The following is a 26,596-nucleotide window of genomic DNA, read 5'->3' on the forward strand; positions in this document are numbered from 1 at the left end:
TCATCAAGATATACAAGTCTAAAACTTATAGGCTTCTGATTTCAAAGTCTGTATGTTATTTATATAACCTCTGTTCTCCCTAACAGAATAAAAATTCAAAATTGAGTTGAATGCTTTTCAACTTCCTCAAAAATTTCTCCCATTTTACTGATCATTATTTCAATGTCTTTATTTCAGTTACTAAAATTAAATAAGAGGAAGTATAAACATTTTAACTAATCAGGAAGAACTTATTAGCAGCCATTTATGCAAAAAAAAAAAAAAAGAGTAGCAATTATTTTAAAAATAATGTATCCTAGAAGGAACACGGAATTAGAACAGAGAAAACCAAAATTCCCATTCTGACTTAACAATCTAACTGTGGGTTCTTAAGTAAGCTGTTTCACTTCCTTAGAACTTGGTTTTCTCATAGGTCATGGAACAAACAAGTAGAGGAGGCAGAATTCAAACTTGTACTTCCTCCAAGACGTGCCCTGTTTGGGGGCACCAGGAGTAATGTAGGAAGGCCTAGATAGTGTGTCGACAGACAAGAGTATAACTAGATAATTCAGGACAAACAATTAAGGAAAGTTTAATTGGCTAATGGCTTAATGAATTTTGAAAACTCTCAAAGTAGTACTGTGTTAATTTAAAAAATGGATTACAAAACAGTAAATTGAGTGAGGTTAGGTATACTGTAAGTTAAATGTTGCTAATATAACGAGAAAATAATTGGATTATAAATATAGAGAATACAGTTTCCTTAACACAATTACACTGGCTTAAGGATCACTATTTCCTAACAAATTACTTTTAAATTAATTATATTTAGTTATCTTCACTTGACTTGCTTTTGATCTCTGATCTATAAAAAATATAAATTTCTTTTCATTTTTCCCTTCATTTCTCTGGATATTTTTAAAAACTGTTTTTTTTTTTTATTAGCTTCAAGTGTACAAAGCAACATCATAGTTAGACGTTTACACCCCTCAGAAGGTGATAACCCCCCTGCCGCAAGCTTCTACCCCCCTGACATTTTATATACTTGTTACAATACCATTGACTATCTTTATGCTATACTCCACCTCCACTTCCGTGTCTAGTTGACATACAATATTATTCTACTTCAGCTTCAGTTGTACAATGCACTGGTCATGCATCTACACAGTCTATGAAGTGGGATTTTTATCTTCACTCTTCATATTCTCTGCATCATTCTCATTTACATGCCTGTTTTTTTTGTGTGTTTTTTGAGTCTTTTCCTAAGTATTTTTCATTTTTCATTGCATTTTCTCAACATTAATCCTACTGTCATGGCTAAGTACCATTAGAGTTTAGTTAAGATCTGTCCTTGCATAATAAAAGTAATAAAGGAGAAATAAGAACTATTCTTGGAAAACAGATTTTCCCTTGCTGTAAGTCATGTATTTTTTTTTAACAATTCTGTGCAAACACTGATCCATTCGCCTCAGTTATTCCATCCATATACCACCCAAATAAAATAAGTTTTGCTAACCTGAAGGCTAATCCTCTCTAAGAACTCTTGCAGAGTCTTGGCTTTTTCGCCTCCACTCCTTCGGTGTGCCTTTGTTTTCTTGGGGGCCGCTTCTTCTTCAGAGATGACATCCACATAAATAAATTTGAAGTTTCCCACCTTATTGTTCAACATTCCAGTCCACATCCCCATTGGTGTTTTGCAGATAATGTCTATGATGTCTCCTTTCTAAGGACAAAGAAATATAAAACTAAGATTTCAGAGAGCTCTGGTGGTATGGCAATTGGTAGAGAAAATAATGGAATCATAGAAATTTAAAATAATGAGGGAATTATGCTAAAAGGATTTCAAAATGACAGAAATAAATATTGGAGGATTTTTCCTTTAAAAGTTCAAGGGCACTATTTACTAGTAATAATGAAGTAAACAACATGCTTGGAGAAAAGCTCCTACATGCATCTGATGACGTTTATTTTTAAAATTTTTTTGGGGGGTATCATATCAACTAATCAACTCTTATTTGTAGAGCACAATGTAATTTACAAAACACTTTTGCCTACCTAAAGTAATTTTATGCTCACAACACACCTCTGAGGTATATATACAAGGTGTCATTATTACACTAAATATTACAGAAAAAGAAGCACAAACATTAAATAACTTCCCAAGAGCTTATAGGAAGTTAACGGTAGAATCAGAACTCAAAAATGATGCTTTTTTCATTCATCCTGTCAAAGCAATATATATGTAGTCAAGTTCACGCCATCACTCCTGGAGAGGCTCCCATATTGGGAAACGGGAAGAAAGAGAAGTCTGTGACTCTGTCCACACTTTTACTTTATCTGAAAAATTCATCTATGTTACAAAATAAACCTATCTAAGTGTTGCATCCATCTAACATAACGAAACTGTTCAGAACTTTGTAAAACCAAATAGGAAACAAAAATATGTGTGCAGTAAGATAAATTATGCTACTTAATTATTCTAGAGAAGGTAATACTTAGATTGAGCTCCATAACAAAATTTAAATTGAAATACGAATGAAGCACATTGGGATGGATAATCCAATTGTCCTTTTTCTTTATTCATGTCTGAGACTCTAATTGGCTACAGGCTGCCAGTTATTGGCAAGAGTACGAAACCCCTCAGGGGTATTTCTTTGTAAAGAAAATTGATTTTTATGAAAACGCAATATCTACATTTAAGGCACAGAGTTACTCCCTGTGACTTGCCACTTTCTACTCCAGAGAGGACATTGGACTTTCCAATATTTTTGCCATTTGAGGGGTCTACCCTCAAACAAAGTACTAAGTCTGCTACTAAAAATATTTTTTTCCTTGCTGTTCTGTGAATGTGTATTCTTCTATCTAAAACCTAAACTGTATTTGTAATAGTAGAATTCCACATGATGAAAAGATCTGATCTTTCTGATTTGTGACCACCTGCCTCTCTGACTCAATGAGCTAGTTGTTCACCTAGTTCTTCCTGCCTTTAACTATGAGACATAAAATTCTGGCTAGATGGGATCAGCTAAGCAGACCCACAACATCCCCTGAAGCGCTAAAAGAAGTTTCTAAACATGGCAGCCCTCTGTTGCATCTTTCCTATTATCCTTTAAACTTGTAAAAAACTGTACATTCCAGAAAAGGTCACCAAGCAGAGCTTCAATTTCATGTTGGATAAGACCCTTTATGGAAACGATAGTATTCAATCTTCAGTGGAAAGTGAGTGATTCGTATTGTGTTTCTCAAGAGCTTCACAAATGTGCCCGAGGCAGTACCAGCAGTGGTATGTGGCATGAGACTGTAGGGAAGTTGACAAGCTATCCTGAGCCAAAACATGTTCAGTTTAGCCCCTTTTACTGCCCTCCCCTGTCCTGCACAATGGCTACTAAGCTATGAGCATCCTTTCCCCAAGACATGGAAGAAGAAATGACTAAGGAGCTAATTGTGGGGAATAATTTTTTCCTCATTCTCCAGCTGAGCTTACTCGGATTTGAAACCATAGGAGGGATAAAAAGAAGAGCTGAATGCCTTGAATGTTAAATAACCATATCAAGACTTCTTAACTTATCATAATTATTGATTAACATTGCCTTGGTGTCCACAGTATAAAAAAATGCATAAAATCTGTCCTTTTTGCTACATAGCACTTTGTGTTACAAAAAGGAATAATTTAACATCTATAAAATGTTTTAGCATAAAGTCTTCTTCTATTTGTGCTGTTGTAATCAGCTCCTCCCTTTGAGTGTAAGCAGGACTATGAAAATGATGGATTTCTCACCCGTGACTATGTTGTGTTATATGACAGAAGGGACTATGCAGATGTAATTAATGTCCCAAATTAGTTAATTCTGTAATTAAAAGGGAGATTATCTGGGTGTTCCTTATTTACTCAGGTGAGCTCTTCTCTGCAGGCCTTGAAGGAACAAACTGCCATGCCGTAAACAGGACCTTAGCTGCAGCCTCAAAGGGCTGAGAATGGCTCCCAGTTATATCCAGCAAGAGAGCAGGAGCATCCCTCCTACAACCACAAGGAACTGAGTTCTGGTAACAGCCAGTGAACTTGGAAGTGGATCCCTGGCCTTAGATGTGATCGCGTGTGCATCTGATACCTTGATTTCAGCCCTGTGAGACCTTAAGCAGATGAGCCATGCCCAAATGTATGATGTGAAGACCTCTGGGATAAGTAATAATACACGTGTGTTGGTTGAAGCTCCTGAGTTCTCTCGCTCTCTCTCTCTCTCTCTCTCTCTCTCTCTCTCTCTCTCTCGGTATTATTTTTACTCCAGAAAGTATCGGGCAGAGCTGGGCACCCATTTTCAGAAAAATGTAGATAATTCCTTCTCCCCTGATAGGCTCTGATTCTGCATTTTCTACATAACAGCAACTTAAGCAAATAGGCTCAACAGACTTATCCCCCTACCCCACCTGACACGCTTGGTTTAAATTGTGGCCAGAGTAAACCTGTCCCAGGTTTTACTATGGGGAAGAACACACTCACCACCCCTCCCTCCAGTTCTCGCTGCCTGCACTTCTGAAACAGGTCACACACCCAGACTTAGACACACCATACAGAACGCAGCGATGCCGTGCACGCACCTTGATTTTGAGGGAATCAGTGTCATAGGGGCTGGGCGTGAAATCGGTGTGCACTCGGGCCCGGCCGCAGAATGATCCTGAGTAGGTGCCCTCATCGTCCAGTCGGAAGCTGTCCCGGTTACTTGTGCCATCTGAACAGCTTGTTATTCCACCTGAGGAAGGCAAAGCAGAGGTTAACAGTTCTCACTGAAGGTTCAAAACACTCTGAACCATCGTCTTGACACCACTAAGCAGGGATAATGCGGAAACACTGGATGCTAGCCTCATGAGGGGCTTCTAAGCGACCCCTCCTGTTTCTGTCTCCCAGTCAGTCTCCACCAGTGACCTCTGTCCTCTGAGCTACTCCTGACCTTTCTCCAGCCAATCGGACCACTCTTTCCTCAACCACTAACGCAAACACCCTCTGATGTCCATCTCTATGATCCAATCCAGAAGGACAGTGTTTTGACCATTGGATACTTGTTAAAGAAGCAGACAGTACAGACTTAACTCCCTGTACAAGCCAGATTATTAATCCTGTACATGTAAATAAAGAAACCAATAACAACAACTTGAGCTTTGTGTGTTATTCATCACAAATGGTCAAAGCATGAGACATAAGGTTCCCTACAACTTACCACAATGCAGCAGAAATGCTCTCCCAGACTTCCTGTTGTGTACCAAAAGCCATTCTGAGGCAACATCTCTATGCATAGAGGGTAGCTCTTTTGCTTGTTGTGTGAGTATGAGGGAAAGAGGAAGTGTTTTCCAATGCCTGTACTCCCAAGTGGTTAGAAACTGTTCTAAACTGCGCTTTTTAAACGGCTCCAAATCCTTGTTGTTTTTGTGTCCTCTCCCTTTCTGACTTTGAACCTCAAGGGAAAAAGAGGAGAGTGATTCCATTTTTGCTCCTTGTCTGAGGGCAAGAATGGTTCGCAGTGAAAGTAAGTCTGTTTCTCCATCACTTTCAACTGTCACTTTCTCCTTCATTGTGGCCTTTTGGTGCTAAGTTCGATGAGAGAACAGTCCCAGTTTCTCTACCATTCATTACAGTAATTATGGAAACAAGGTGAAGAGCCAAAGAGATGCTCCATATAATATATGAACTGGTGTAAAAGAAAGGTGAGTGTTTTCTAATCATAGGAAGTAGGTTGTATATGATAATAGCTAAATGAGCCACCATCTCCTCACACCCTCCCTCCAAAGACCACCCCAGGCCCTGGCTTTACATGGTGCACTCTAGATAATAAAATTCTTCCCACATTGAGCATCACAACTTAGAATTTTAAAACTTTCAGCAGAAATAAATACTAATGATAATGAATTTCACACGTACAAAAATGTATCCTTCAAATGTTTGTGCAATAGTTTTGTTTTTGTTTTTTTCTCCCACAAAATAACTGTGCTACAGCTATCAGGAAAATAAGAATAAAATTCAGGATATTTGAAACATCTGGTCTTTGCTATCCATCTTCAAATAACAACAAATAATTTAAAAGGAAATGAAAACTAAACTTTGCAAAAAAAAAAAAAAAATTTAAAAGATCCTAAAAGATTAGAGACATGTGTAACAGTGTACATATAGGGCACCCTGCAACATTAGTAGTTTCATCCAAATATCATAGCAGGATGTGTGACTGAATCCTGAGTGATATCCTTTTTAGAAAATACCAATGTTTTTAGAAAATCCTTGTTGAATATGTACGGATTCCTTTTTGTCAACTAATTAGTGATATTCCTACTATTTAATGTTTACATATTACTTCTGTCTTTAAGCGCTAATGCTGCATAGAAACCTAAAAAGTAACGCCAGAATTGATGTAAAAGTCCTGCTTTTTTTCAGAATAGTAAAGGAAAAAAAGGAAAGGAAATGATGGAAAAAATGAGAGAGGGAGAGAGAGAGAGAGAGGGAGAGAGAGAGAGAGAGAGAGAGAGAGAGAGAGAGAGAGAGAGGAGGAGAGGGAGGGAGGGAGGGAGGGAGGGAGGGAGGGAGGAAAGAAGGAAGAAAAAGAAGGGAGGAAGGAAAGAAGAGGCAGAGAACGGGATTTTATTTATCTGAAACTTTAAGTCATTTTACAGTTGTTGACTCAGGATAATGCTAGTTCTCCCCAGCATGTATTTTTATTTTAGGGATGCAGATTTAATTCCCCAACATGACCTTTTTGAGGCATGTCCCCAAGAGCCCTGCTGACCACAGTGTTGAAAGTTTCAAAATAATATAGAATTCTACCTAATATATTATTTTAAACAATAACAACTCTTTAGATTCAACACTATTTCTCTTATCAGGTAGCTGGAACCTTGTTGCTAATTTGACAAACAAGTCCCAGAGAAGCAAGTCTGTTATTTTGAACTGATTTAACCGAGACCTTCCATCTAGGATCTTGTTCCTTATCCTATAGCCTTACTTGATGAGCTCTGTGCACTGTAGAGACTATCCATGGAGTCACTGGCTTTGAGGGACATTTCTGTGTGGGCCCCAATCACGGGGTCACTGTTCCGACATGGGAGGGAATCCTCTCCATCTTCGTCATTCTTCAGAAAAACATATGAGAGATTGAGGTCAGAAAACTGATTTCCATGGAGATGTTTGCTGTATGCATTGATTTAACCAAGCAGACATAGTCTAGCAATAAAATACTTAAGGAATACATCAACATAAAATACGATAGTCATTAATCTTTAGTTCAATTTCTAACAAAACATTTTAAGTATACTTGGAAAAATCCTTTAGATGAAACATTCCACATTATGGAATTCAACTGAAATTATAACAGTTCATTTTGTAAATTAGGATGAATATCGTTATCAAGACTGGTTACAGAAATGTTAGATTTACTGAGATCTATGCTTTATCTGCTAAGGCACTTTTATTTCTTTATTTTCTCTTTATCATCTATTTACCACCATTACTAATCCTTTGAGATCTGATAGTAGAAGTTTAAACTCTACATAGTTGTTTCATGTCAGTTATTTGCACCCCACCAGATCACTAGATATGAATAAAACATGCACACTTTGCAATTCTAAAGCAAAGCTTATCTAAGAAGCTTTACAAATCTCATACCACGCTTGCCACCTAGTCAAGTGAAAAGCAAATCTTGCATAAAATTAGAAAGACAGACAATTTCAAAACAAATTACATCTGCTTGAAAACATCTAAAATGTTTTCCACATTTAGATAGTTTGGACAAAAACTATGAATTTCTTAATACTCATCAAAATGTAATTCAATATTTCTCATTTTTTAACATTTCTAAACACTGATAACACTTCAGAGCATACATTTGATATACATTCAGTTTGACTCCATGTTTTTATCTATTCCTTTATTCATTTGTTCAGTCATAGAACACCTTTTAATTACATCACACTATTTTGGGAACTAGGTATACCATGGTAAACGATATCAGGGTTAGAGGTACCATTTATTGTGTTAGATTGTGTGAGTGTGTGTGTGTGTGTGTGTGTGTGTGTGTGTGTACATAGGTAGTATTTGGGGAGGTGTGTGCAAACAAAATAAGCAAGACAATTTCAGAGAATAATAAATTATATGCAGGAAATAAAACTGGCTGATGTGAGCGGATTAGCTACCTGGATTAGGGTTGGGGACAATTGGCTAATTTAGATGGAGTAGACCTCAGCAACCTCTGCTATAAGGTAATAATATATCCTTTGAATTCTTTACCTGAATGATCAGAAGAAATAACTTATGTGAAGATTTGGAGACAATTTTCCAGGCAAAAGGAACAGCAAGATCAAAATAACTAAACTCAGAATAAGCTTGGGTTATGCAGGGGAAAACAACAAGGACAATGTCACTGGAGCTGAGGGAAAGGAGAGTGTTAGCATATGAACTGAGAGAAGTAGACTGGGGCCAGATCACCAAGAGCTTTATGGACCACACGTGGTGGCCAGATCTCCTTCTGAGGGACCCTGCTTTACTGACAGCCCCAGCTACTACCTCTCTGGATCCACCACTGTTTGCGTGGAAGCTATGCTCTCTGTCAATGACTGAAACAGTAGGGATACTGGTTGAGTCCATTCTGGTGGGATGTGGGGCTCCTCTAATGGAAAACTGTTGTTCAAGGACTCTCCATCAACCTGGCCAAAGCTTTCTCAGAACAGTGTTGAAGTCTGAGACTAACCAATTCTCTTTCTTTCTTACTCTTCTTTTACAAGGATCAGGCTTTCCCTGCCTAGTTCTTCTTTCTCTTCTTTATCCTTCACAGACATTTACCTCGCCAAATCTTTGGTGTGTCTTTTCCTTTCTTGGGGTCTGCTTTCCAGAAGACTGGAATGAACACGCCATAGTAAAGGATGCCCTGTGCAGGTATTATACAATTTTAATGTGTTTAATGAGTGATGTGTTCTGAATTCCACTTCTCAGGAATCTTTCTGGCTTTCATGTAGAGTATGGAAGAAAAATTGGGAGAAGGGAAACTAATTAGGGAGTTATTATGGTAATTGAGGCAAGGCAGGTTGATTACTTACTCTAAAGCACGAATAGTTTACATGGAGAAATTAGGAGTTTTAGATATACTTTGGCGTTAGAACCAAAAGGATATGCTGATGAATTGGTGTGATAAGTGAGAGAAAGAAGGAATTTTGAATAATTCTCAGGCTTTCTCCCTTCCTTCCTAATGTTAATCTATCTGTCTATCTATCTGTCTTTCCCCTCACCTACAGTCATGACAGTGTTGTCTATTGGTACAGGGAACACTGAGCAGAAACTATTTTTTTCTTTTTTCTTTCTTGTATAGCATAGAGAATCAATAATTTAGTTTTGCATACATTAGGTTTCAGATAGATGTGTACATTTGAGTGATGGCATTAAATAAACAATTGGTTGTGTAAGTACAATAGGTAAGTAAAGAGGTCATAGCTAGAGATATGATTGGGAAAAACAAAGTCATGAGACTGGATGGAAGAGAGTACATTGAGTAGAACATCCAGGAACAAGCCTTAGGAAGACTCAATATTTAGAAGGATAGTGTAGAAAGCAGAGCCAATAAGTGAAACTATGAAAAAGATGGGAAGCCAGAAAAATACCTATAGAAACCAATATATTTATGGTCCATATATTAATGATCAATTGATTTTCAATAAGGGTGCCGACACAATACAATGGAGAAAGAATTGTCTTTTCAACAAAATGTTGGGACAACTAGGTGCTCACATTCAAAAGAATGAAATTAGATTCCTACCACATACCATATAGAAAAATGAATGATCATACACCAAAATTTAAGATCTACAACTATAAAACTCTTAGAAAAAAACATAGGGGTAAATATTTTAAATTTTAGGTTAAGCAATGGTTTCTTAGATACAATACTAAAATCACAGTGACAAAAGAAAAAAATAGATAAATTGCAGTACATCAAAATTATAAACACTTGTAAACACTGCAAATGATACCATAAGAAAGTGAAAATAAAATGGGAGAATGGGAGAAAATATATCATATTGCAAATGATATATCTAATAAAGGACTTGTACCCAGAATGTATTTTAAAAATGCTTAAAAGTCAACAATGAAAAGACAAATAACCCAATTAAAAAGTGGGCAAAAGATTTGAATAAACATTTCTACAAAGAAGATATACAAATAACTAATAAGCTCACAAAAAGATTCTCAATATCATTAGTCATCAGGGAAGTACAAATCAAAAGCACATTGAGATACCACTTCACACCCATTAAGATGGCTACCATCAAAAACACAGACAATAAGTGTTGACAAGCATGTGAAGAAATTGAGAGCCTCGGATATTGCTAGTGGGAATGTAAAATGATGCAACTGCTTTGGGAAACAGTTTTTCAGTTTCTTTAACAGTTTTTCAGTTTCTTAACTGTTTGGGAAACAGTTTTTCAGTTTCCATATACCTAAGTTATATATAAGTTATATATATAGTTATATATGTATATTATATATATATAGTTACCATATACCTAAGAGAAATGAAAAAAATATTTTCACACAAAAACTTGCACACAAATATTCATAGCAGCTTTATTTATAATAGCCAAAATGTGGAAACAACCCAAATGCCCATTAACTGATGAAAAAATAAATAAAATGTGCCTTATCTATAAAATGGAATATTATTTGGCAGGAGAAAGGAATGAGGTACTGATGTTTTCTAGAACGTAAATGACTTATGTTCTTCGCATACTACATGTGCGATCTTTTTAAACCTGTTTCCTCTATTAAAATGGGAGCAACAGTATTTTTTTGCACCCAATTTCTGGGCACAGTCATTGAGGGAGAAATAGATGTCAAAGTCCTTCATAAAGCACAAGTATGTCTATGTCAAGAAGAACTAGTTAAATATTTTAAGAAAAATTTAATAGAAAAATACAAGTGATTAACGAGTACACTTACCTTTTCTTCAGAAAGGGCTTTGATGTACTGTTTACCCACTTTTTTCTTCATTGTCCAGGAAATAGCTCTCATTTTTTTACCTAAACTTCCTCCATGATGTGAAGTTTTATCTTGTTCTCTGCTTTCATTTATGGGTTCCCCCTGATATATCTAGTTAGAATTGTTTACAAAAGACAGTAAAATAAAGCAATAAAAACATTAATCTGAACATTGCTCTACAACATAACAAAATATGATATAATTAATATATTTTATAATGTGCTGTACATTACGTTATATGGAGTATATGAAATATAATATATTCACCACCTCACCCCTCGCTACTTCTCACATTTCCCTTGCTCACTGTGGCAGTGTTTCTCAAAATATGGTCCCAAGACCAGCAGCCTCAGCATCATTTGGGGAGAGTTTGTGTTTTAACAAACTCTTCTAGTGATTCTGATACATGCTAAAGTTTGAAAACAATTGTAATTAAGTATTGCCATACTAGTCCCCTTGCTGTTTCTCTTTATGTTCCCATCAAAGTTTGTACTTGCTTTTGCCATTGGCTTCCCCTGGATATCCACAAATATATTCTTTCCTCCATCCAGGTTTCTAATCACATGCCAAGTAATAGGAGAGAAATTTTCTGATCGATCACCCTCTTTAAAATAAGCACGCATGTCTATACTCCCTGCATGTTTACCTGATTTATTCTTCTCCTAAACACTTAACATTACCTGATAACATGTGTTCGTTCATTTGATTACAACCTGCATATCCCTATATGATGTATGCTCTGTGAAATTAGATATTTTATCTGTTTTATTTATTCTGAGTGGTTAGACTATTTGCTGGCACATAACTGACCCTCAATATATTTTGAATAAGCAAAACTTCTCATGAACAACATTGGAATGATTTTTTTTGTTGTTGTTGGAGAACATATTTGGGTTACATGTCTCTTTAATATCTCAGGTTTCAAGAAAGGACCTTTGAAGGTCATCTAGTCTAGCGCTGCCCACCATTCTGAATAGGTGGGCATCCAGTCATTCCCTGCATATAAAAAATAATGGGAAACTTCTCTTTAGTGAACTTGAATATTTTAATATGAAGGTTTTACCACATAATTAACATCATTATTAATCAATATTATGTTTTGCTTCACATCTTACCCCAAATTGTCTATGATAAATATGAATGGACAGCCAATTTAAGCCCTCATTGCACTTAATTAATTTCTACATTCAAGGTTATAAAGGCAAAGATTCTTTGTTTAATTCAAAAACCTTGAATAAAATATAACTTGGAAACACTTTAAAATTTTAGAGTTAGACTTTTCTTCTCTTTTCTCTATTTAAACTTTATCTTCATATAAAATTAAACGCTAAAATAAATAAGAAAGTGTATTATTTCATCACTACTTGCATTAATTTACCATTGCCTTAACTTCAAAAAAAGTATGATAAATATTTTTAATTTTAGATGTTTCTAGAATTCTTTACAGAAGCTTCAAAGAAACTATCTCAACATATTTTTAATTTTAACATTTTTTTCTATGTGGTTTTCTTTCATAGCCTGAATCACAATTTTATTTAGATTTTTATTTATTTTATTGTTGTTTTAATCTGTCTCTTCCTAGACTCCAGGCTTCATAAAGTAAGGATTTTCATCTGTTATTAAAATAGTACTTTCTGAATGTCTAATGGAAATCATGTCATAAAATACATGTTCAGTAAATATTTGTTAAATGAATGATGCTGGATTACTGAAAAATGTACAAACTACTTTACCAGGTTTACTAAACTTTCACAAATGACTAAGCCACTATTACTACTATTACTAATCAATGAACTTGAATGATCCTGAGAAACTTTCATAGGTTAATTCTCGAATTATAAACTTAATAACAATAGAATATATCTACATATGATTATGGAAAGTAAAAGTTTACACAGTATGTTAACTGAAAATAAAATTGTGTAGATCTATCTTCTCACCATTTATATACATATATTACATTTTATATACAATTATGTAAATGATGATAGACCATATAGCTATATACAAGTTTATCCATATGCATATATATATATATATATATATATATATATGGATAAAAGAGAATATGTATAGTATATATGTATAAAAGGGGATATATTATGCGCACACACACATATATGTATTAATGGAGACATTTATAAAGTAATAATAGATGTCATTTTATTTCCATTTATTTTGTCTAGAGTATCCATTATTGAAATTAACATATTTTAATGTATTATAGATAGATGCATATAGGAATCTGAAAAGTATTTTGATAAATTAGATCTAATAAAGGGAAAAATTCTTTATAAAAGAAAAAATACACTAACTGGAATGAATAATTAAAAAGTGCATGAAATCTAAAACCTGTTGCTCTAAAACAAATGTGTCACATGTGGGGAAGCTTTTCTTAAAGTACCTTTAAAGTGTTCATGGTTTGCAAATGTGTATGGAATGGTCACCATGTGACATTTCAATGCAGACAGTAGAAGTGTGAGAGTACAATTAAGTAGCTATATGCTTTCCTTAACAAATTTACTATTAAGCTATTTAATCATTTCTAAATCAAAGCAATTACAACTTAAATAAATTTTAACGTATACTATATTGTTTTATGGTGAAAATGCTCAGAAAATTTGGGATTGTTTGAGTTATGTTAAGTAGTTATTCTCTCCTTAATTTCATGTTCTCACTTTCCAAACATCTGTTAGGCTTTTTAGATAGCTTTTTATATCCACTATAGTACTAAGTACTAAATAATTATTTGTTCATGTATTATAGAAATATGTGTAAGGCTATGATTTCTAAATATATTTATTTTTTACTATACTTTGCAAAAGTGATATTGGCTTTTTCATAATTTTTCATAATATGTTTGCATATTATTCTTAAAAACACAGTAAATACTAACCTCAGTTGGATTATCTGATTTTGAGGTGGAATTAGTCCGAAAACGATCAAAATTGCCAAGGCTGCTGCTGCGCTATAAAATAGGAAAGGAAGGAAAAGGGAAGGAAATTTAGGACTTGTGACTCTCATTGATAAAATATATAAGTGTGAAATACATTCGATTATGGTTCAATAAGCATCAGTCTTGCAAGTACAGGATTTAAAAAGTTCGCTGCAAGAGCTAACGGCACTGGAAGGTGTAACTATTATTAACATTGTAATATTTACAGTAGATAAAATATCTTCATGCATTTTATGTTATAGTGTTAAACACCTTGGAGAAAATCTATTAAATTTTTATTTTACAGTATTACTTTTGCTCTTAGGAACGGCATGTATTAATAACCCACCAACCAACAAATAAACAACAACAAAACAAACAAACAAAAAGCATCTTAGTAGATCCAACATTATGCCTCATAAAGATCATATTTGTAAAAAAAAAAAGGAACACAGTTGTATTTTCCACTGTTGACTCTAGATAATTTGAAATTCTCTACTTGATGTCAGAATAGCTCTATTAATGTGAAAACAGCATTTAGGCATGCACAGTCTAAGTTTTGGAATAACAGTGAATTTTTCCACATTTAACGTGGAATTGCAATGAGACCTCTGGGTCAATTTCATTCACTGGTTTTTGAGAAAAAGCTCAGCATGTTAATAGACTTGTTCCCTTGGTTACTTTTTGTACTACAAAGCTAAATTTTTTATTCGTATGCAACTCAATTCTTTAGTCATTAAGTCAAAAAATTGATATTTCCTCACTATCTATTTAATTTTATATCTTTTTTGGGAAGGTGGGTATCTGATATTGTCTTTTAGTACCCATAATTCCCCAAAATATGTTCTATCTTAAGAACTTTATCTCCTTTCAAGCTTGTATTTTCAAAATGAACTGGTGGTACTGAAAAATAACCTGGTAATTAGAAAAGTTAATAATGGGAGTCAGTAATCTACAAAACCTTGTATTGTCCTTTTAGAAGTCACGGCCCACTTTATTTCAAGTGACCTTCAAAGGCTCTTAGTCCTTACAAGCACTCTTGACACTTGTCTCTCCCCCACCAGCTATCTTTAAAACTCCTTGTTTCCCTTTTAAATGAGTGGAAATAGAAAGATCCTGACTGTGACAGGGGTTAGCTTGACAGACAATGTGATACAGAATATCACCCCAAGGATGATAGCTGTGTTAGACACAATTAACGCCTTTTGCTGACTTGCCACCCCTGCTGAACAAGCCCTTCAGGTTGTGGCAAGAGGAGAGAAAGAAAAGGACTGAAACTAAGAACCACACTGGAAAATACCACGTTTTCTCATGCAGAGCTTACTAACCTAGAATGACTTCCAACGCATTAATTACTTCAACTTGCCTAGTAGGCATTTCCACCAGGCCATCATCGCCCAGAGATCACAAAAGGGAATTGAATGTATTCTTACTCTGCTGATAAACTTTCTGCACACAGGAAAATGTTACTCTTTTATATACCTGAAACTTTCTTAGGGCCAGTGGGAGCCTACCCCTAGGGCAATCTTGTAGCCTACATCCGGCTTTTGTCCCGCCTATTAAATATTAATGACGGTTACAGCATGATTTCCACCACTGGATAATGGGTTGTGTTGCCCAGGAGGGCACAGGATGGGTTCGCTTCAGCATTTCTCTACACTATCTTCTCCCATTAAGTAATAAATAGTCACCACATTTTAAAACTAATTTCTCCTCATTATATCAATAAAGAGAAGCAGGTTTAGGAATATTGGTTTAAGTCTTCAGGACTGTTACTTTGGTTTTGTCATTCATCTCATTATGAATCACTCAACAGCTATAAGCCAGAGGAGTATATCAATCCATGCTAAGACACCCTTAAGAGGCAAATCTACGTATTTAAATGACATTTTAAAAATTTCATTACTCACTAGTCTAAAAGTTAGTGATGTTCTGAGATGGTTTCATTATGTATAGGTTACGGCTTATGATGAAAAAGGGCTAATGTCTACTATGAGGTATAGACAATGAATAAATTTATAATTTCTACTGTTAAGTTTTGAGTAAAAAGATGAATCATGTGGAAGTGAGTTGGCTTCATAAAAAATAGTCTTTTATAAATGAGAATGTATTTGAATATTGATAATTTTGCATTGCATAATTGTAATGGATTAGATTTAGCAAATGTTATCTTGTGATAGAAACTCCCATCAAGATAGAGCTATTATACAAATAGCTATCAAAATAAGAGTAACTTAAATAAAAGTGCAATTCATATTTTAGATAATGTTTTTGTTTCTGTTGATATTAGATTATATTCAGTCCTAACTAGACTCTATATAAATCTATGTAGTCTTTTGTTGTCCAACTAGATATGCTTGAAAAATGGCACACCTATGAAGAGTACTTTGGCAAAACTAGAAAAATTACCTTTGTATTTCCCCTTTGACCCAGCAATTCCATTTCTAGACATCTGCACCAGAGATACAAATTGACTTGCACATTCACATTAATTGTAAAGCTTTTATATTATCAAAAAGCTGTAAATCTCAATGTTTATCAAGAAGGAACTGAATTGACTAATATATAGCAAAGCAATGGAAATGTAAGTCATTGTAAGAAATTGAAATACATCTCTTTATACTGCTATGGAATGATTGCCAGGATACAGTGTAAGTGAAAAAAGCTAAGTGGAGAAAAATGTACATAGTAGGATACCATTTTTCTAGGGGTGGAAATACATGAGTGTGGTTTAATACAGGCAAATATGTATTTTCCTTCTTAGAGAAATGGGGCAAAATAAAGTATAAAAGGGACAGGACAGAAAATAGACTTCTCTGAATATACCTTGTTTTGTAGATTTGACTTTAAGACCATTCACATATTATATTTTACATATTTATTAAAAAAAAATTATTTTAAAATAAAACAACCCCCAAAGATTCCAGATAAAAATGAAACAAATGAATTTAATTCCATATTGAAGTGGTGGCTTAGAGAGAGGAATTATTTTAAGTGAATTTAAAAAACAGTAATTTGACTGTCCAAAGGACAAAAAGCAATGACAAATTAAAATTTAACCTACTTTCAGTAATCATATTGTCATTAATAACATTGGTATATATAAATACATATGTTGAGGGACAATGAAAATAAGTAACAATGTCAATAACATTTGGAGTCAAGATTCTCAGTCAGAATTCTCAGAATTCTCATCTTGTCCTACCATAAAGCAAGTAGACTTTCAAAGTCTACTGGGGCCATGTCAAAACAATACAGGGGCCATATTGAAAACATTCTCACTGCAGTAGATTTTATCCAAACTTAGGATAATTTTATTATCAATGAAAATAATAACTGAATTATATTAAAATACATCTATTATATCAAATTCCATGAGTCTATAATGACGCTAAAAAGAAAATTCAGTAGTTGTCTTTGAAATGTTACAGTTATATTGTTAGAATTGGCAAGTAAAGGGAAATACTTAAATATTTAATCTGTTCTTCTTGTATGAAATATATTTTAGAGTCACTACATACTTAATGAGGAAAATCTTCTCTCTATACATACATATGGAGGTCTGACAATTAAGTTTGTGAGTTCATCCTAGAAAAAGTTCTATATACCTATACCTCGTTGCTGAATATCACTATAGTCACCTTTGAAGCACTCCCCTTGGGAAGCTATGCACACCAATTCCTAGTCCACCCTTCAAAGCAATTTTGGAACTTCTTTTCTGGAATGGCCAACCTGTCGTTGTATTACCCTTGATGTTCTGAATGTCATCAAAATGTCTTCCTTTTAATATTTCCTTTGTCTTTGGGTAAAGAAAGAAGTCATTGGGGTTCAGATCAGGTGAGTAGGGAGTATGTTCCAATACAGTTATTTGTTTACTGGCTAAAAAATGCCTCACAGACAGTGCCTTGTGAGCTGGTGCATTGTCGTGATGCAAGAGCTTCTTCAGGACCATTTTTTGCACACACATTTCTCATGCCAATATTATCAGTTAAGATTTTCCTAACTGTTTCTCTATCAATGTTTTCTTGGTCTGCTATGCTTCTCATAGGCAGCCAACGATTTTGACGCACAATTTGACAAATATTTGCAATGTTTTTGTAAGTTCCGTTCGTTACTGGCCAACCTGACCTCTCTTCATCAGAGATGTGCTCTCCCCTCAGAAAACTGTTTAATCCATTTGTATCCTGCCGTTTTCTTCATAGCATTATCCCCATAAACTTGGATTAACATGTCCCTGATTTCACTTTCACTCTTGCCAAGTTTAACGAGAAATTTAATGTATGTTCATTGCTCTAATTCAAGCTTAGACATTCTTGTGATGGCACAAAAAAAACATACAACAACAATAATGAATGCCACTCAGCAAGACATTGCTGCACGTCAACGCAAACACAGCTATGAGGCTGATATACCAAGGTTATGAAAACTTACGGACCTGTTGCTGCCAATGTATGAGGTCTGACAATTAAGTTCGTGAACTTATTGCAGCGATGTTGCTAACCTTTTTTTTATATCAGAGGGATTATTCATTATGAATTTGTACCAATTGGATAAACAGTTAACCAAGCTTATTATTTGGAAGTGCTGAAAAGGCTGTGTGAAAAAATTAGACGACCTGAACTTTTTGCCAACAATTCATGACTCTTCCATCATGACAATGCACCAGCTCACACAGCACTGTCTGTAAGGGAGATTTTAGCCAGTATGCAAATAACTGTATTGGAACACCCTCCCTACTCTCCTGACTTGGCCCCCAATGACTTGTTTCTTTACCCGAAATTAAAGGAAATATTGAAAGGAAGACATTTTGATGACATTCAGGACATCAAGAGTAAAACGACGATGACAGGTCTGATGGTCATTCCAGAAAAAGAGTTCCAAAATTGCTTTGAAGGGTGGACTAGGCACTGGCATAGGTGCATAGCTTCCCAAGGGAAGTACTTGGAAGGTGACTGTATTGATATTCAGCAATGAGGTATGTAGCACTTTTTCTAAGATGAGTTCTCGAACTTAATTGTCATACCTTCGTAAGTGCATCATGGCAAGTTGGTGAACTTAATTGTTAGACATCATATATGTATGTATTTTTTTTCTAGGTAATCATTTAAGAATGATGAAATTACAAATTACCATTTTGTAAACCCCTAATGAAATAATGGATCTAGGAAATGATTAGCAATAGCTACTAAAATCACAAAAAGAGGGAATTGGAATATATGCTTCATAATGGAAGCACCTAGTACCACCAATAAAATAGTCTTTAAAAAAAAAGTCAATCACACCAAGCTTTTGTATTTCACTAGCAGATAAAATACAAAGACAGAGGAGCATGTTCACTCACACCAAGAGGGTTCCATCTGTCATAAAAATCTAGACAACGAGAAAACCCACAGGACCTGAAGTTCTAATAATCTGATATTTTAAACTCATCAATAGAAAGAAAAAGAAGATGAAAAGTAAAGTATAAATTAAGAACCTTGAAGAGTTGTGTCAATCGAATACAGTCCATGAATCTTGTTTAGATATAAATCAAATAAACCACTATAACAAAAACATCCAGAAGACTATGAAGCAATTTTTAAAAAATAACTAGCTATTTGAAGAAGTTAAAGAAGTATTGTTATTTTTTATTTAAAATTCAAAATACTCTAGTGAGGGGCAGCAAGTGTGTGGGCGTAAAGAGGATACATTACTGGCCATTATTTAATGATTAACTGGGTGATGGATATATGGTGTAGATTGCACTTCACTCTACTTTTTACATATCCTTGAATATATTCATAATGAAATGTTAGTTTAGAAAAACATAAATGTACTTATATAAAGCTAGAAAATAATGTACAGAGTCAATAATGTGTGGGGACTGGGGGATATATGGGAAAACTCTATACCTTCCTTTTGCTGTGAACCTAAAACTGCTCTAAAAAAAGTTTGTTTTTTTATGTTAATCCAGGTGCCCCTCCATAAGTAAGTAAGTAAACAAGTAAATAAATAAACGAGCTGATGGTAGCATAAGTTTCTAAAGAATTAATCTGTAAAAATATCATTAGTGTTGCTTAGGTCATGTTCTTTTAAAAGTATAGACATATTTAAGGAGAAAAGAAAGTATTACTTTCTAAATTTATTCGAGTACAACTAACTTTGTGATAAAAATGTATGTTATTGGAGTGTCTTTTGAGAGACTGAGATTACATTGTGAAGATTACATTCTTCTACATAGTCTACTTGGTTCCACAAAAGTAGGATTGAACAAGTATCATTTGGGGCTGTTTGAGCACATTTGTGTGTTTGTGTATGTGTGTATCTCTACACAATGCAATGTATAATTTAAAGAACTTTAGAGGATTCATTTTTTGTTAGTCACATTTCTTCTGCAGTTTTGTAGTAATTCTAGTTATTACAGAATGTCATTTCATGATATAAAGCTGGTTGGGTTCTTAGAAATCATCTAGTCCTTCTCAATGAGAAAACGTATAGGACCCAGAACTTGAAAAAAAAAAATCGTTTTTTTTATAATTCTCCACCCTGATGTACTCTCAATTGCGCCATTCTATTCCAAGGTTTTGATCCTTTCTTCTGTTTTCAAAGAAATTTGCTATGTGAGCAGGATGGAAACTGTGGAAAATTAGCTTGATAGAAAGGATGGAACTGAATAAGCTTCTTTGAACAATGGCCAGCCTAAATTTAGCAACGTGAAGAAGAATTAGGAAGTTTCTTTCTGGAAGTGTAAATCAACCTTTTGACCAAAAGAACTTGACCCTTATTTTCATTGCTTAACTACCTACCAACTTTGGGGGTGCTCAAGTAAAATCTTATCTCCAGCACTCAAGTAAAATCTTATCTCCAGCATGACTTAATATTTGAGCAAGACACTGGTAGAAAAGTTTCACAGTCTATTTCAAAGACAAAATTTGCATATGTGAGTCAGACATCCGCAGTATTTTGAAATATACTGGCAAATTAAAAATTACACACACTCTGCCAATTAGTTCTCACATCATCTCAGTACTGAATATAGAGTGTTGGTTAGTACTAAGCTCTAGAAGATCGGAATTTTGTTTCATTATGCACTTGTATGAATATTCCAGAATAATAATATGTTAAATTTCAATAATGTCCAAAGACATTTGGGGATTTAATTGTTCTAACTAACTCAACTGCAGAGATGTTTTGAAGAGTGTGAAACAAATTTAACTCACTTAAAATAATCTGTTAGTTTTGCCTCAGTGTTAAATAATCATACTCTCATGAAGTGCCAATGGAAGACGGTTGCATAGGGCATCAGAGGGGCTGAAGGCTAAAAGACAACCAGAGCTGTGAAACATGGTCTTTAACACTAACATTTAACCTTGGGTAAAGGCAACCCAATGCTCAAATATACCGAGGGTGCCAAACAAATGTATACACATTTTAAGAGATGTTAACATTTAGGTCAACGCTGCTCAAGCAGTAGTTCGTTGTAATCAGAAGTGTCTGGACATGAATGGTAACCACTTTGAGCACCTCTCGTAATTGCAGAAGTCAAACATAACTTGTATTCATCTTTTGTTTTCGGTATATATTGAGTATTACAATTTTAATACAGTTTTTTCCTTTCTTAAAATGTGTATACATTTTTGGGCACCTTCTGTATATCAATACTCTGAATATTTTCAATGTACATCTGCACTCTTAGAACAAAAGTTAGTCTATTTGATCTGCCTGGGTCAGTATCTTTTCTACCAGCTGCAAAATATCTAAAGGAAGTGCAGATTCTGACTCCACTATATGTTTTAAAGTTGTGTCAAAATTTCCATGCTAAAGCTTTGCTTTCCAACCTTGATGTGCTACTAGAGATGTTTTCTGCAAATTGAAACTGCCTCAAAGGAAAGAAACTAGAATTTTAAAAAAATCAATGCAGAATGATCCATAACCCGTAAAAGTGGTTATTCATATCGGCCCATTTAATGTAACAAAAAAACAAGTTTTATGAGTAAAAGACTCAAATACTTAAAAGTCTCAATTGTACCTTTGCATGATTTATTACTGTAGCTCATGATTGACATTGCATCCATAGAATGTAAGTCATACATACATAATAATATATAATAGATGTCAACTTGGAAATTTATATTCACCCATTTTACAAATACTAATTTTTACTCATGTCTTAGTACATGAGAGACATTTTGTGTTCATGTGTCTATATCTACATAATTTATAGTCAATCTTAAGAAAGTCCCCTTAAAATGATCACAGATTTTGGAAGTGAAATTAATTTCAATCAATACAATTTGAATCTGCTTAACTATCTTAAAAAATTATTTACTCTAAGAGATTATGTAGTTATTGACTAAGAAACTCTTTAGAAATCACCAAATCCAAAGATCATAATTGCTAAAATGGTGGTAAAGTAACAATAAAGGCGATTTACTATGCATTGTATATTAAAAGGAGCACTAGATTACAGAAACGTATCTAATATAATTATCTCGTGAACTCTTCAAGGGAGAGAAAGAAACATTATCTCGAGTGATCATAATCATTTTGGGCACTAGATAAGTGTTGTGTATTGGGTACAAGAATACTTCACTAGGAGTTTCCATTGTCTGGATGGTCTATCTCTGGAAACCAAGAAGTTTTCAATCCTTGCACCAGTGTGGATAGTTTGTTAAGAACTTCATGAACAGCTGTGTTGAAAAGGGTTCTAAAGCCATTTTCATGCTCAACGAGTTCATGCTTAACACAGGTCTACCATAGCTACAGAAGATCGTGTGTGTTTTAGGGAAGATAGTGAGCAGAGGAATGAGAGATTACGGGTAACATATTTCCTATGTTTACCACCCCTACCCTAAGATAAGTTATTTCCCTGAGCAAATTTCCATTACTAATTCTGTTTTCTAGGTACCTTGACAGAGAGAATTCAACAACCAAGATGAATGATTCACATTTCCAGTTACAAGAAATATGTATTATCCTCCTATAAATTTAGAAAATTAACTCTTTATTGTGTGCATATTTGATTTTTTTTTTTTTTTTTACTTATAACCAAATATCAAATAGTTCTTCACTGTGGTCACAATATTATCAAATATTTTAATCCTATGACTAAACTTCAAAAACAAATAAATAATTCTTTATAAATAATTCTCCTCTATAGGATATGGCTAACAAAAGAAGATAATATTGAATATCATGGTAAAAGAAGACAACAGTGCTTTACGGAGAAAAATAACTTTGAAGTACTAATAGCAATAGGCCTTACTACATTGACCACAATCTTAAGTATCAAATATTCTGGTTTTCTTAATAAAGGCCTGATTCTACTATTTTTTTCTACCTAATAATGAAATGATATCATATGTATTATGTATAGTGTCATTAATCTAAAAGACAAACTATTAAAAATATAAAAGAGAAGGTCTTCAATTTTATCGTTAAAAAGATTTTTAAAAAGCAAGAGGAACTTATCATCCGCTAAATAAAACGGAACATTTTCTTTCAGGATGTTAGGCCTTATTTCCTTTTTAGTAATCCAAGGGAGAAAAAGTCTTAAAAATGTTTCATTCGCTAACACATGGTGGAAGAATGTACAGTACTTTTAAGCATGTTAAGATACTTTTTAACATATTTAATAGTTGAATGTGTTGATTCAAATTTAGTTTCCTGAAAAATCTCCTAACAAGTTTACCAGTCAAATGTTTCTACCACTTAATCCATTTACTCTGGTCTTAAAATGAAATCATCACAAAGAGGCAAACATCCATAGTAACCACTGCTTTGAAATCATGGTGAAATAAAGGAGTAAAAATTAAGTATGAAAAATAGAATCCATTTAATAAGCTTCCCCATCAAATTCTCTGGAACAGAAACTCCTTGCTAGTTACCTCCATCAGTGTTAAATGTCCTCCATACTCACTTGGCCCGTGGGTACATAATAACCTTTCTAAAGGTCTCCCAAAGGACATTTTAGTCGTGCAGTAATCTCCTTGAACAAAAGTAATGACAAACAATAAGCTAATTCTCAAAAAGTTTTTTTTAAGTCATTTTTACTACTTTTAAATGAGTGTGTTTGATGCATGATTTTGGTTTCCCTGATTAATGGTCACCGCCAGCCCAGCTTCTGGAGTTGTAATGTTTCTGTGAGCTTCCTTCCAGCAGAGCTCGACCATTAATCCAGTGGCATATGTCAGCTCAGCAGAGCAAGGTCACTCTTCTGCTTCAAGGGGAACCTTTTTAGAAATAATAAAACTGACAGAAAGTTCTTTTTTGCATGCTTTATGCCACCTGAGGTTGAGTGCTGCAGTTAATATCATAAAGCTTATAAACATTCCCATCTCAGGCAGGACCTGCTGCCACTATGCTTAGGAATTTAAACATTTTTTTCTTAGTAAGAACAGAAAGACATGTTTATGTGGGATAAATACATGGTATGTAATCCCAAACAGGGAAAGAATAGGTGGAAAAAATTGTAGTGAGTTCATGCTAGGGTATTTGGAAGAATTGTTTGGGTTCTCTAACTTCGTCATTGTCTATTACACCTATTTCTCTTTCAGTTAATTTGGATTTGGCTATATGAGTATTTCAGTCTATTGTGGGATTAATAGTGGTGTTGAAATGTGATAGTAGTGGTAGAAATGAACTCAGTTTATGATCATTCCTAAACCAACAAGATAATGTCCAATAATTGCAGAACATTTATACAGAGGGTGCCAAAAAAATGTATACACATTTTAAGAAAGGAAAAAAAAAACTGTATTAAAATTGTAATACTCAATATGTACTGATAACAAAAGATGAATACAAGTCATGCATATACATTGTTTTGGCATCCCCGGTATTTGAAATAATTTTATTTTTAAAATGATAAACATTTGTTTCGTTGATACTTGCTGCTTTAAAATGGATAAATAATTATAGTGATATATTCATAAACTTAAAGTCATTTGAAATTTGTAGATAGCCTAATTTACAAAAGATGATGGTGGCTGTATAATAACTAACAATATAAAGAATACAGAGGGTGCTAAAAAAATGTATACACGTTTTAAGAAAGGAAAAAACTGTATTAAAATTGTAATACTCAGTGTATACCGATAACAAAAGATGAATGCAAGTCATGTGCATGCAATTTTTTGGCACCCCCGGTATATACTCATAAGCACTACAAAATTTATATATTGACTTATTTATTTATTACTTTTACTTAATTAAAAAATGAAAGTTGCATAGCTATTACCATGTGAAATATTCAGAAAAAAATTGAACTAAATATCCAGACTGTCATAGCACTATGAATTGTAAAATAGAATTGATACAAGGTATATTTGCCTTGATACATATCCCAGGACTTTAAATTAATAAAATTATGAAAAACATAGCAAAGAAGGTTTATTATAGTTGTCTTTATTGTATGTATATAGAGAAAAGGTGGGGCCAGTTGGCAACTCGGCCAGTCCTTCTAGCAACCCAATTCCTTGGCCAGGTCTCCATGTCCAGTATCAGGCCCTCATTTTGACAAGTATAGAAATGATTTTTCCATCTTTACTTTTCCAGCTCACAGAAATAAATAAACTTAGAGAGGACTGACTCATAAACTAATAAGATACCAAAAATGGTAATACCAAGCATTGATTAGGTATGAGAAATTCAACTGCCAAGAAGAATATATATTCTTGTTGACTAAGCCAAGAATTGTCTCTCCTGGAAGAAACACTACCTGGGACACAAAATCATTGTGGGGAGTTTGTTTGTTTAGTATAGTAGAGTCATAGGAAAGTGAATTAGGTGACAGTAAAGGCTGTAGACAAGAAGTTACAATAGCCCAAAGTACACATCTCACCTAAGTGAGCAAGTCTGAGCCGAAAGAAATATCTGCTTCAGCTAATCCAGATTGTTCTACCAACACAACACAGTGGCAAATTTCCATTCTCCCACTTCGTTTTAAGCTCCCTGAAAAGCAACACCCTTTGCAAATACTTTTTTCCCCCTTTGGACAGATTGCATTACAATTTTTGATGATTATTTTGTTTCATTCATTCTGATTCTAAGGATGGTTACTTTGTTTTATGTGGGTGTTGTTCAGATCTTTATCAATGACCCATTTAAAAAATGTTTTGAAGTAGATTACTTCTTTAGATGATTAATATTACCCATTCGTCATTCCACACTTAATTGTACATATATTGAGAAATCACGACTACGTTCCATATTACAAATGTTTTTGATGGTTACCAAAGTGGAATAGAAAGCACATGGAATCTGAAAGTCAGAGTTCAGTTCCCCTCTTTCCCCAACAAAAATTGCTGGGATACAAATATGAATAAGATACATCCCATTCTTGATGGTGACTCTAGCTGGAAGGACACATTAGGATGAACTATGGTAAGAGACAGAATGGAGGTGTGGAGCAAGCACTATGAGTATAGAAAGGAGGGGGAGATTATTAATCAAACATGCACTATGTGCTAGGGAGTTTTCATGTGTAATTAACTTAATTCTCCCATCAGTCCTACGTGACATGTTTTCACAAATCCCCTTCTTCAGAGAAGCACACCAAACCTCTAGAGAAGTTTAATAAAACCTTCAACCTCCCATTGTGAGGACATATCAAAATAGGACCTCAAACTCATGTCCCACTACTCCATCAGAATGCCGTCTAAAGCACTGCCTCGGGCGAAATGGTGGAGGTTTTCTTGAGG

General features: G+C 34.3%; 1 protein-coding gene across 1 annotated transcript in view; it reads right to left on the reverse strand.

Moving 5' to 3' along the window:
• SAMSN1 (SAM domain, SH3 domain and nuclear localization signals 1) overlaps positions 1-26,596 on the reverse strand; it is a 47,793-nt gene that overhangs the window by 12,756 nt on the left and 8,441 nt on the right. Inside the window, exons 2-6 of the mRNA XM_088793838.1 lie at positions 13,878-13,949; positions 10,943-11,092; positions 6,963-7,089; positions 4,576-4,727; positions 1,496-1,702 (exon numbers count right to left, since the gene is read on the reverse strand). Of these exons, the coding sequence (XP_088649964.1) occupies positions 1,496-1,702; positions 4,576-4,727; positions 6,963-7,089; positions 10,943-11,092; positions 13,878-13,949 (708 nt within the window). The remainder of the gene's footprint in view (positions 1-1,495; positions 1,703-4,575; positions 4,728-6,962; positions 7,090-10,942; positions 11,093-13,877; positions 13,950-26,596) is intronic.

This window comes from Rhinolophus sinicus, chromosome 17, assembly GCF_057876585.1.
Source record: "Rhinolophus sinicus isolate RSI-liver-muscle chromosome 17, RSI-T2T, whole genome shotgun sequence".
Classification (NCBI taxonomy): Eukaryota; Metazoa; Chordata; class Mammalia; order Chiroptera; family Rhinolophidae; genus Rhinolophus; species Rhinolophus sinicus.